This window comes from Ursus americanus, chromosome 13 (genome assembly GCF_024610735.1).
Source record: "Ursus americanus isolate L20-20 chromosome 13, mUrsAme1.1.p, whole genome shotgun sequence".
NCBI lineage: Eukaryota > Metazoa > Chordata > Mammalia > Carnivora > Ursidae > Ursus > Ursus americanus.
Genome location: NC_142139.1, coordinates 14,845,298 through 14,858,765, shown reverse-complemented (window position 1 = coordinate 14,858,765; position 13,468 = coordinate 14,845,298). Strand labels below are relative to the sequence as shown.

The 13,468-nt window shown below is 39.9% G+C and overlaps 1 protein-coding gene across 1 annotated transcript in view; it reads left to right on the top strand.

The window, feature by feature from the left end:
* The first annotated feature begins 1,970 nt into the window (after positions 1 to 1,970).
* TNIP3 (TNFAIP3 interacting protein 3) overlaps positions 1,971 to 13,468 on the top strand; it is a 49,150-nt gene continuing 37,652 nt past the window's right edge. Inside the window, exon 1 of the mRNA XM_045798658.2 lies at positions 1,971 to 2,081. Within this exon, the coding sequence (XP_045654614.2) occupies positions 1,971 to 2,081 (111 nt within the window). The remainder of the gene's footprint in view (positions 2,082 to 13,468) is intronic.

Sequence of the window (13,468 nt, the reverse complement as noted above, 5' to 3'; positions counted from 1 at the left end):
TTTTAAGGGGTGAGAAATGATAAGGCAGGCAAAAAGTATGTAAAGAAAAATCCCACAACGTATGCATTTTTCTTGTGAATTGTGTTTTTAGTGAGAAAATTTGTCCATCATGTCAACATGGTGTAATGGGACAGAAAAGTGGACTTAAGTTAGAAAATCTGGTTTAGGGGCACCTGGGTAGCTCAGTCAGGTAAGCATCTGCCTTCTGCTCAGGTCATTGATCCCAGGATCCTGGGATTAAATCACGCATCAGGCTCCTTGCTCAGTGGGGAGCCTGTTTCTCCCTCTGCTTGCCACCCCCCCTGCTTGTGCTCTCTCTCTCTGTCAAATAAATAAATAAAATCTTTAAAAAAAAAAGAAAATCTGGTTTAAATCTTGGTGTTATTAATTAATGGTCATGGGAAGGTGAGTAATTCATTCTGGTTCCCAGATAAATGATGCAGTTGGACTAGAGTCTCCTTAAGGTAGATACTCTTGGACTCTAATACAATATTTCCATTTGGTAGCAAATAATTGCTGAGACATTTGTTCTAAGGTTAATTGCAAACATATAGCAAAAATGGTTAAGAGACAGTCTATACATCATCATTTATAATAGCCAAGACATGGAAGCTACCTAACTGTCCATCAGTGATGAATAGGTAAAGAAGTTATGGCATATATATATATATATATATACATATATATATATATATATGAATTTTTTAAGATTTTATTTATTTATTTGAGAGAGAGATAGAGAGAGAGAGATCATGAGCAGGGGGGAGAGGGAGAAGCAGGCTCCCTGCTCAGCAGGGAGCCCAGCATGGGGCTCGATCCCAGGGTCTTAGGATCATGACCTGAGCTGAAGGCAGATGCTTAACCGACCGAGCCACCCAGGTGCCCCTATACGATAGAATATTATTCAGTCATAAAAGAAAAGGAAATACAACTATTTGTGACAACATGGATGGACCTTAAAAGCATTATGCTAAGTGAAATAAGTCAGACAGAGAAAGACAAATACTATAGGTACTATGTGATCTCACTTGTGTGTGGAATCTAACAACAAAACAAAATAAAACAAAACAAACACAAAATGAGAAAACCCCCACCAAACTCTTAGAAAAAGAGATCAGAGTTGTGGTTACCAGAGGGGGTAGGGGAACACCAGCTGGAGAAAGGTGCTCAAAAGGTGCAAATATGCAGTTTTAAGATGATTAAGGGCTAGAAATGTGATGTATAGCATGATGACTAGAGGTAACACTGCCGTAGGATATACGGGAAAGTTGTTAAAGAGTAGATCCTAAAAGTTCTCATCAAAGGAGAAATGTTTCTTTCTTTTCTCTTTATTGTATCTATAAGAGAAGATGGATGTTAGCTGACTCTGCTGCGGTGATCATTTCACAATATATGTAAATCAAACCATCATGCCATATGCCTGAAACTTATACAGTGATGTACGCCAGTTATTTCTCAATAGAACTGGAGGGGAAAAACCAACACACACACACACACACACACACACACACACACACACACACACACACACAGAGGCTATAGAGTCCTATAGAGTTTTCTCTTGGCCCTGCCAGTGTTTGACTTTGCATAAATTCGTAAATTAGTTAATTTCCTAAATCCAAGTTTGCTTATCTGTAAAATGCAATGGACTGTTGCGCTGCTGAATAAGAAATTATGGGTCACCTGGTTCACTGTGAGTGCTCAACTCTGGTCATTGTTATCAGACTGTGAAAATGCCTAAACTTGTCTTATTACTTTGTATAAATGTGCAAGTAAGTGAAAATTAAACTCCGATATTCCTTTAAGGCTCTATTGTCATGAATTAATACAAAATGAGATCAGAGATTGAGAGATTCTAGGAAGGTACTGTATACCTCCATGCCATTGAAAACTCATTGTCCCCTTAAGTAATTTTTAATTGGCTTTGTAAAATGTGCCTTTCCCATTCCCCCCTGGGCAGATGTGAAAGCATGGAGTTGGACAATAAAATCCGAGATTTGATCGAGAGGAATTCTTTTCCGGATCTTAAAGGGGCCACCCCGGGAGCCACACCAAGTCACAGAAATTCATGTTCTCTAAAGGTAAGAAATCACCTTTTTTTCTACATTTTCTCAAAACACCCTTCAACGGTATGTTCACCCAGAAGAATTTATGGGGGCAGTCCCCAGATCATTTACAGTAATGTACTTCCTTGTTGACTGAGAGGATAAAGTCAACCACGTAAAACCTCTCTTACACAGTCACTTCCTGTCACTGAGGAAACCCTTCAGCAGAAACACTTTCCCATTTAAAGTGTGATGCCAGTCAGGCAAGTGTTGCTACAGGGAAGTGAGGATGAGCTCACTCTGTGAAAAAAATGTAAAAACAGCAACATCTCTTTTTTGGAAGGACGTCACCCAATTTGTGTAAACCTTCTTACATTGGGTTACTAAAATCAATACAATTCATTGTCTGCTTTTTTTTAATTTAAAAAAAATTTTTTAGGATTTTATTTTTGAGAGAGAGAGAGAGACAGAGAGCATAAGCAGGGGGAGCTGCAGACAGAGGGACAAGCAGGCTCCCCACCGAGCGGGGAGCCTGATGCTGGACTCAATCCCAGGACCCTGGGATCATGACCTAAGCCAAAGGAAGATGCTTCACCAACTGAACCACCAGGCATCCCTACATTGTCTGTTCTTTAAAGAAAAAACAGGCTTTCCAGATAAAAGGAGTTGTCCGACTTTGAGTTTCCTCTTGTTTCAGGATGCTTGTCTACAGTGCTTCAGGGAAGCAAATAAAATTCAAGGGTAAGGTCTAGCTAGGAATTTTGTAGATGACTTTCTTGAAATGCATCATAAATGACAACAGGAACTCAAGCTCTGTAGCCCTCCTGATTAGAAACCACCTCTAATGATCTTTTCAAAAAATATCTAACATAAATAAGTTTGACAGTATGGCTGACATTTAAAAAAAACTTACATAACTTCTACTTCGGTTCTTATTTCTTAAGTAATTCATGCCCATTGTGGAAAAGTTGTATCTTTTTCTCTTAAAGGAGGCCCTGGAATTGAATAAGGTTAAAACTTCAGACCTCACTGAACATAAATCTGTCTCTGAAATCTCCTCTTGGCCCACCACCCCCAGAGAGCATCTCTCAGCATTAGGGGTCTCTCTGTGTCTCTCTTTTTGTCATACACACACACACACACACACACACACAGTTTGTTGGACCCACCTTTTTTCACTTTAAAAATATGTTGCAGATACTCCTGTACCTTTTCTCATGCATTTAATAAACATAGAACTGTGTGTGTTCGGTATCTATGCACTTTTTCCTCTTTAGAAACTCACTTCTCCCTGACAAAATAGTATCCATTTTTTTAAAGATTTATTTATTCTAGAGAGAGAAGGAGAGAGCGCACACTGGGGGGAGGGGCAGAGGGAGAGAGAATCTCCAGCAGACTCCCCACTGAGCATGGAGCCCGAATGTGGGGCTCGATCTCAAAACCCTGAGATCATGACCTGAGCCGAAATCAAGAGTCAGATGCTTCACCCACTGAGCCACCCAGGCGCCCCAAGTAGTATCTATTTTTAAAGTTAGAAATGAATGTCTGCGGCTGGTTAGAGCCACGGAAGGCTTATTTCTCCACTTCTCATCTCACCCCCTCCTCCCCACCTCATACATACACCTCTAACTCCCAGTTAGGATTTTCCTCCTTCATGGAAATGTATGCTTTTCTCAAGTAGCCTTCTTGTCTGCTTTATGATGAGAGTTTGAATCCCCTCCAGTGCCTTGATCCTCACATGCTCTGATTCTCAGCCACCGAGGCCCATTTGCTCAGGACTGACTTCCCTCCAAGCTCTGTTCATTTTGACTTCCAGATTTCTCCTCATATGGTAAAGACCTCTTCTTCATCCTCATTGTCATTCTCTTGGTAATTAGTTTCCTCTATTTTGGGAACTTAACCAAAACTTGTTTTCTTTCTTTAAGATACTGCTTCTCCCATCACTTCCCTGATGAAATTGACTCCTTTTCCTACACACCACACATCCGGGCGAGGGATTGCAGATTCCTAGCTGATTTTTTCTTTCCTTGTGAAGTGTGAGATAAAAACATCTAGAGAAAGTGAGAAGGTGAGAGGTGAGATTCAGTGTTTAAGGAAGTTGGGGAAAGTATGGCATGGGCACTGGGAGAGAGGAATGAAATTGCAACTAGTGGCTGAATAGCCATAAGGATGGAGTTGAGCTTGACAGCCACTACTTGACGATAAGACCAACCCCTCCATGGTATTTGGGCTCCTGTCTTCAATATCCCCATCACCTCTCACCGGCTTAAACTATGCTCAGCACTCCTCCACTTTTAAACATATGTGAGATCCCATATTTTATGCGTAGTTCTAATTTATTCTTATGCATCATAGCCAAGCTTATTGATCAGGGCATCCAAAGCTTTTCAGCCCCTTATCACATCACTAATAAGCTCTGCCTTGATAAATCCAATGGTCATTTTGCACCTGATTTTTCACTTGTCCTCTCATATGCGTTTGATGTTATTTACTAATTCAACCTTTTAAAAATGTCTTTCTCCATCAACAGCTATAAAATCAATCTCTCATCATCTCCCTTCCCGTCCCCTCTTTATTCTCTGGTCTTTCTTCCTCATTCACCCTCACTGGTTTCACTTACATAACGTGCCTGTGTTGTACAGTGTTACCCAGGGACCTATACATAGTCCTTGGCTCACTAAACTACAAAATATATGCTAATGACGACACACACATATAACTTCCTAAACTTGCAGTTCTTTTCTACATGCACATCAGTTTCCCTCAGTAGTTTCACAATAAATTCAACATTCCTGCTAAAACTGCTTGTTTCTTCCCCTTCCATTTCCTACATTAGTGAATGGATCATTATTCACCCAGTTATCCAAATTCGGGTATAATCCTAAATGCCTCCAGGGCTACCAAGCTGCCCAGCTCCAGGAGGCATTCATAGAATAGTGCCAGCCTTCACCCTGGACCCTCCAGTTCTTGCCTCTTCTAACTTCATAAAAACTTTGGATTTCGTTCTTTTCCTTCACTCTTCCTACTCTACCGTGGTTTGGATATTCATCATCTCTTGCCTAGACCATCCCCAGGAGATGTCCAGTTGCCCTTCTTAAGTTTTGCTTCACACTAATTCATATTTATCAATACGGATCTTGCTAATGTGCAAGTGCTTAGAACTTAAAAGTAGACTTCCTTCCCTACATCATAACGTCCAAATGCCTTGGCTCAATATATAAAATCCTCCAGGGTCTAGTCCCTGCCGACATTTAGAATAAAACAGTAGGAAGAGAATCTAATACTTGTTGGTCAACTACCATAACAGGTATGGAGGTATTTTATATTATGTTTGATATCTATAACAACACTTAAGTATGGCTATCTTTATCCTCATCTTCCAGATGAAGGAACGAAGGTTTATAGACATTTTAAAATGTTATCTAATTCATAAAGTTGTAAAGTTCTAGTCTCAAGATAGAAAGCCAGGCTTGTGCCTATTTTTCTTACAGTGTCATGCTGTCTTCTACATCTTCTGCCACTTTCCAAAATGCACCAAATGTGTCTGAAGTGTCACAACACGTTTTTCTAGAAGACAGCAGTATTAAACCACATGTGTGATTTCATGAGCCATGGTAAAGCTAGATTTACAGTCAACGTATCTCTAGAATCCCTCCACAAGTAATTTTCAAAGTTTGCGGGGGACTCTTGAATGTATACTCATAAATCCAGAGTCTCATCTCTTGTGTGGAAAGCACCATTTGTTCTTGTCCATTCAGGTCAACTAAAGTTATTGTCAGTGATTGTCAGATGCTTACCTATCACTGCTGCTTCTGGATGTCAGCTGTACCCCCTTGGGGGCGCTGTTGTGATACTACTCACTGTGCCAAGTATGCCCAATATGGGATATGTCCCCCAAGGCCCCCAGTACAGATAAACACTATTGCTGTCTCCACTTCAGTGGAAAGACTTTTTCTTTCCTAGTTTTAGCTACCCTGGTTCCCAGTGCTACTTTCTACTTTTGGGGTTTTAGCTGCCATCTACTGAGTGACTCTTATGGCCAGCACTTTGAAAAGCATTTCTATGTATTAGCCCATTTAATCCTTACCCTTGTACGGATGGAAAAATGCAGGTTCGGTGAGGCTAAAGGATTTTCTCATGGTCTTACAACTCATAGGAATTGGACTCTGGACCCAGTTTTGTCTGATTTTAACTGCACTTCCTGCTCTTAATTCCCTCCCTCTCACATAAGAGGCATTTGGCAACTGATCCAGAGCTCAAGCTGGTATTAGAAGTGATGCTGTTGTCAGGGCAACCCCTCCTCTCTGGGCCTAAAGCATCATCCTTGGATCAAGCTAGTGCAATAAATCAAAGCTGGGGGCTCTCCCTGCCTCCTTGCCCTTTGTCCTGAGGGTTCAGGAAGGTCAGTTTTCCCTCCTGGAAAACCAAGATATTGTCCAGACGAGAATCTCCCTTTGTCCCTGCCCCAGCTTCCAGGTATTCGGAGAGACCTGCACTCCCCCTACCCCCATAGCAGGGGCCACCAGGCAACATGGTTTCTTGGGCAAATTCCCTTTTTCTGCCTCCATGGTGTGAGGTAGGAGCTTTCAGAGTAGGTTCTGGGAGTGGGGAAACTCTTTCCGGTGGCTTTTGCCACACTTTCATCTTCTCAAACAGTGTTTTAGACCCAGAAGGGAACATACTCTCCCATTTCGTAAAGGAGAAACTGAGGCATTGAGGAACAGACCTTTGGACATGATTCTTGCAGTTTCTATCTGAGCCACTTCAGGGTCCCAGCACTCCTGTCACCCTCTTGTCATCCTCTGGACTAAGACAGGGTCAGAATGTGTGAACCTCCCCCAATAAAATATTTGACAAAGACAAAACAAAACAAAACAAAACAAAACCCTGTGTTTTTACTCTCTCTGAGGAAAGTTTCCCAGGAACAACCCCTGGGAGTCTCTCTGCATCCCAATAGACTTCAAGCATATCTTCCTCAATTGTTGTCTGAAGGTATCTTCAAATATTTGATTGCTTGAGTGAACACAGTTTAGTTTCCAGTTGGAATCTCAGCTGAATTACTATTTACCCAATAGCACTCTACAGGAGGGAATCCTACATTCAAAACAAAACAAAAACCTTTGCATTCTCACTGAGATAGTGATAGGACTGAAAAAAGTATAAGAAAATTTATTTTTGGTGTGAGACAAAGTGAGCCAATGACAGAGAGACGGTGGAGGGTATCTCTCATTTTCCACTGAATGAAGTAACCATAAGAACAATACAGTAGACTCCCTTTCCAGGAGTAGAAAATGAATTTCTTTATAACTTAAGAGATGGGAAAAAGTGTAGCTGAATGAAAGAGATATGATTTAATGAAAGGGCCTGAGACATATGTCAAGTTCCCTTTTTTGCTCAACTACCTTTGCCAAGAATAAGTGAAGAGGGAGAAATAGTATAAAAGAAAATGAACAGACTGACTCATTGCTGTGAGGAAACAGAAAAACATTATTGACGAACATGAGGAACTCCATCAGTAGGAGAGCATTCTTTAATATTCTGGGAGAGTTGAAATAGACAGTTGGTGAACAAAGAGCATTGAATGTCTTGTAGGCAAAAGAAAAATAATTGCCTACGTGAAGAGTGCCTGAGTGGTTCAGTCAGTTAAGCCTCTGACTCTTGGTTTCAGCTCAGGTCATGATCTCATGGGTCATGATCTCCTGGGTCGTGAGATCAAGCCCTGTGGAGCTCCATGCTCAGCGGGGAGTCTGCTTGAGATTCTCTCTCTGTCCTCCCCCAACTAACATGCTTGCTGCACTCTCTCTCTCAAATAAATAAATAAATCTTCAAAACAAAATTGTCTAAGTGAGAATAATATTCAAATTCCAAAATGAATGTTTTTTTTAAAGATTTTTTATTTATATATTTGACAGAGATAGACAGCCAGCAAGAGAGGGAACACAAGCAGGGGGAGTGGGAGAGGAAGAAGCAGGCTCCCAGCAGAGGAGCCTGATGCGGGGCTCGATCCCGGAATGCCGGGATCACGCCCTGAGCCAAAGGCAGCCGCCTAACGACTGAGCTACCCAGGCGCCCCCCAAAATGAATGTTAAATAGAAGTGACACTAAACCAAGATGGTCATAATACTATGAGAAAATTAATATATGAACATTAATTTGTGACCCTGTAATTGTAGCTCTTGAAACACAAAAGAAAGTGAGAGGAGAATTGAAATGTATTTTTTGGACAAATACATTTCCAGTAATTCTTCGAAATAAAGATGAAACTTGGGAGTAAGAAGAAAAACTGTCCAAATTTTTAAAAGATCCACTAGAATTGAATTTGCTTAAGAAGCTTGTCTTGTCTTTGGATTCTTTTTTTTTTTTTTCTTTCTGATTTTAAATAAGAGGCAGTACCTGAAATTGGCTTTTAATAACTTTGGCACAAGTTGAGGGAGGATTTCCCAGTAACTGAGGACAAATTCTAGATCTGGACATTCTTCCCAACATAAAAAGCCCTGGGAAAATTTTTTTGATGATTCAGAGAGTACTATAAACTTATGACACTTGGAAAGATAATGAAGGAAAGACTTCCTGCAAACTACAGTAAGTTGACAAACGTTTTCTGTAACCACGTTGTTGGAAAAAAAAAAAAACAACCTAGTTTCCTTTTCCTTATTTCCCTTTTTTTTAAAGCTAAGCTAGTATTCTTCATCGAAAAGCAATTTTGATGATCAAATTATTGCTTTCTCATTTGTAAAATGGATTGTGATAAAAATATGAAATGAGTGAAAATGTGAAAGCATTTTGTAAATATAAAAGGTGAAATGAGCTTAGCATTATTGCTGTCATCACCATCATCATCTTCTTCTTCATTATTTTTATGCTAGTAGGATGATCTTGAGCCCCCCAATTTTTTAAAATATTTTTCTCATATAATGACTAGCTGCTTCTTTGAAGCCCATTATCTAATTTCAGCAGTGATGGCTGTGTAATTTTTTTAAAAGATATATTTATTTATTTTAGGGGGGAGGGTCAGAGGGAGAGGAGACAGAGAATCTCAAGCAGGCTTCTCACTAAGCATGGTGCCCCACATGGGGCTTGATCTTACAACCTGAGATCATGACCTGAGCCAAAACTGAGAGTGGACACTTAACCAATTGAGCCACCCAGGCACCCCTCCAGTGTCATCTTTATATGCACATGCTTTTTCTTAATTATACATAGTTATAATTTTTAATTTAAAAATAGTACCCAAATGTATGCATATGATGTTGGTATTTATTGTCTCAGGAAGAAAGTAGTCTCTTTTGCCTGAAATGTCCAAACTAATTACTTGATGATTATGAAATTACACAGAAACATTTCCATCCTCAATGGAGTGGTCCCTCAGATCTTCAGATTTGTATTAGAAAAACAGAAAATATGTGAAAGACATGTCTGTTTTGTTCATTTGATATCCCTATACTTAGCACAGTACCCAATCCATAGCCCATAGTCAATAAATATTTGTAGCGAGAATGCGTACATGAATGAAGGTGAGGTCAACACATGAGCAAAGTATGAGAAAAATAAAGTGTTCTGTATTGATATCGAATGATAAGGAATTAATGTCCTTACTGAGAAGAGAAAAAATAATTAATTCAAGTAGGATTATAGTTTTTGGAAGCTAAATTTCTCTTCGCTGATGACTAGTTATTTGTAGTAGAAATTAATCTCTAGGCAAGTGGTGGTGCCGATTGGTAAGATTTTGTCTGGATATGGCCTCCGAGGTCAAGCCAATTCATATCTAGCCATGAAGAAAGCTCAATGACCTTGAAACTTTCCTGAATTCTATTCCTTAATGGCTCAGGCTCCTGCATGATGTTTAGTCCAATAATTTTCAGCTGTCTTATTCTTATCTCCCCCATATCAATAGAAGGTTCTTTGTGGGGGAATAAACATGCGGGACTAATTGAACTCTGGTATGGGTTCATCTACACACTTGTCATGCAATGACCACGGGCATGTCACTTAACATCTCTGAATTTCAACTTAATCCTTGTTACCATCAAAGATAAATCTCTGATAACTTCATAGGGCTGTTATGAAGTTCAAATTAAAGCAAATAAAATGTTCCGAACCACAGAACTCATGTGTGCAAAAGTATATATTTTTTTGTTTCCTAAACTGAATTTAGTTTCCGTCTAGGACCCCTACCCTGTCTCTTAGAAGATAATTTAATCTGCTTGGCTACAGGGAATGTCAGGACTTCGTTGTTTTCTTAGGCAATTTATATTGTGGGACTTCCTTCCTCTCCCTCCTTCTCCCCACAATGGCATGTAAGGTCTGGGAAGCAGATTTTGTGAAGTAATCCAAGTGGAGTAGGATTATCAGATGTAGCAAATAAAAATGCAGGATACCCAGTTAACTGAATTTCAGACAAACACAAAAATATTGCATGGGGCATACTTACCCACAAAAAAAGTATATCTGGAATCCAAATTTATCTGAATGTTCTGTAATTTTCTGGCAACTTAGGGTGGAGGCATTTAGGCTGCAATAATCCACCATCTTCCAATGCCATTGGCACTAATGCAAACTATGTCTTATAGTCTTTTCATTGGCCTGTATCGTCACTGGCAGTCACTAAGCTTCCATGCCACTCATTTCACCTCCTATCCTCAGGGTCCTATGGTAAATACTGCATTCTTCTCAGTTAATCACTTTTGCATTCTTCTCAGGAATGTAGGAAATTTCCGGTTCTGCTTCCACAGCACTCTGGGATTGAGCTGTCTCAGGACCTAGACATGCCACAAAGTTTCAGCTGGATACCATGGTGGCATGGAGAAATTCTCTTCAAGACTTGCCCCTTCTCCAGGCTTAACCCCAGGGATGAGGCTGAAGCTGTCTCTGCTCTTTGCTGTTCAGTCTGGGCAGTTGGATAGATGACAGATGAGTCCCTAAAAGTAGGCGAGTAGGGCTCCATTTCTTCATGAGCCCTCACAACCATCCAGATACTCTTTCCCTTATCTTTTCTCATTTTCCCTCAGGCCATGAAAACTTTATCTGTTCTTCAATGAGGGGGTGGGTATTTTCATCTACCACCTTTTCTATCAGTTGTTAATGGTATAAAGTTTATGCCTGGATTCCGACTTTTTCTCAAAATATATAACCAAGGTGAAGGGATTTTATGATATACACCTGTATGTCCACCACCTAAATATTGCCGCCAACATTTTACTATACTTGTTTACCACCCATCTGTCTACCCACTCACCCCTTTGTATGCATTAATCCGTGTTATTTTTTGAGGAATTTCAAAATAAACTGCACAAGAGGAATTAGTCTTTAAAAAAATTTTTTAAAGACAATTTTCAGAAAAAAAATTAGCTTTTGCAATTCAAAGCTTTGGTTTTCAAGACGGTCCCTAGCGTTTGGAGAGTCTATTTTGAAAATCAAAGGTTATTTTTTGAGGAATTTCAAAATAAACTGCACAAGAGGAATTAGTCTTTAAAAAATTTTTTTAAAGACAATTTTCAGAAAAAAAATTAGCTTTTGCAATTCAAAGCTTTGGTTTTCAAGACGGTCCCTAGCGTTTGGAAAGTCTATTTTGAAAATCAAAGGTTAGGGGTGCCTGGGTGGCTCAGTCAGTTAAATGTCTGCCTTCAGCCTAGGTCATGATCCCAGGGTCCTGGGATGGAGTCCCACATGGGGCTCCCTGCTCAGCGGGGAGCCTGCTTCTCCCTCTGCCTCTGCTCCCCCTGCTTGTGCTCTTTCTCTCTCTCTGACAAGTAAATAAATAAAATCTTAAAAAAACAACAACAACAAAAAAGAAAATCAAAAGTTGAACAGGGACTGTTTTTCTCTTTGCATTCAATGGTAAACTTAATCAGCCCTGGAGGCAAAAGATACCATTAACCCAGCAAAGAAAGGATTAGTTACATAAAACAAAGAGCAGTGCCTATTTGGAAGGATCGTGAGTTACTACTTCAAGATATTAACTTGTCTCATAAGATGTAATAAAGCACAGTGCAAGTGTAGGAAACGTTATTGAAGACCACACTTATGCCTTTTAAAAATTCCCCCATAGCATGTACAACTATTTATATTGTTTATTTACTAAATAGTAACCAAGATGAAGAGAAAAAAATTTTAAATCGGTATTTGTATGGAGGCAAATATATAGACAGATCATATAACCAAAATAGGGAAGGGTAAAATATTTGCCTATAAAATGAATAAAAGGAAAATACACGGATATACAACAGTTTTTAAAAAATGAGTTGAGGGGCACCTGGGCGCAGTCGTTAAGCGTCTGCCTCCGGCTTGAGTTGATGCTCCTACTCTATCTTTTTTGATTTGGAGGCAGAATATATAGCTTTGTGTATCACTGTGATCATTCTCCTCTGGGCTGTATTCTTAGAAGCAGAGGTGTGCTGTGATTTCCTACTGAAGATTCATGCATAAACAGATACATTCAATAGAAATGTAAGGTATCGCTACTCTGAGCTCTGAAGATACTATGTTATTTCCCAATGTTCAAGTGATAAACATTGACCCTACCTTCAAGAAGCTTCCAGCCTCTCAGAAGAGAAAGATACATAAAATTAATGACTGTTTCGCTGTAAATGCTGGAATTAATGCCTCACAAAGCACCCTGGGATCACAAAGGAGGAAATAACTAACTGCTCAGAAGAACCAGGGGAGCCTTCCAGGGAGGGCTGATGGTCCAGCTGGCTCCGATTGTTTGCTGCTTTGTGCAGTGCTGAGAAATCTTCCCATGTAGAAGTTGCATAAAGTCTGCAATTTCACAAAGACTACAGACTAGTCAGCAGAAACCAATGTGCCCTAGGATGTGTCCGATATGCACGAAAAACTAAAAGCGTACAGTGGTAACAGACTTCAAGCAACATTCGAAATTGCCGGAAAGAATTGTTGCAGAGTTAGAAGCGGGAGGGACAAAAGCATATATCCCCCCATGATGTTGCGGAATTTGGGACACCTGTCTCACCTGACTCTCCTAGTCCAGGCTCAAATTTGGGCCTGAAAGGAGAGGTGATTTCCTAGTTTGGAGGCTAAGAAGTTGAAGGTTTTGACCTTAGATCTTTTATAATCTCTTAAGAAGATAGCTGATTCAGGAACATTCTTGATTTAATTTTGGGTAGAGAGGAGGCTTTATGTGTGTCTGAGCATTATGAGTACTTGAGTAGGCACTAAAATAATTGGCATGATCTTAGATTTGAGAACTATGGAATGAACACAACAGACACAAATTATTATCAATGGGAGTTTACATTCTAACGGTGGGAAGCAACAAAGAAGAAAACTCTATGGTGTATTAGATACAGTGGTATGGAAAAAGACAGCAGGAAAGGTAGACAGAAAGTGCTGGGATGGAGAGCAGCTTTAAATCAGGAGGTCAGGTAGGAACTCAAGAAACAGGGGACATTTAAGCAATCACCTGT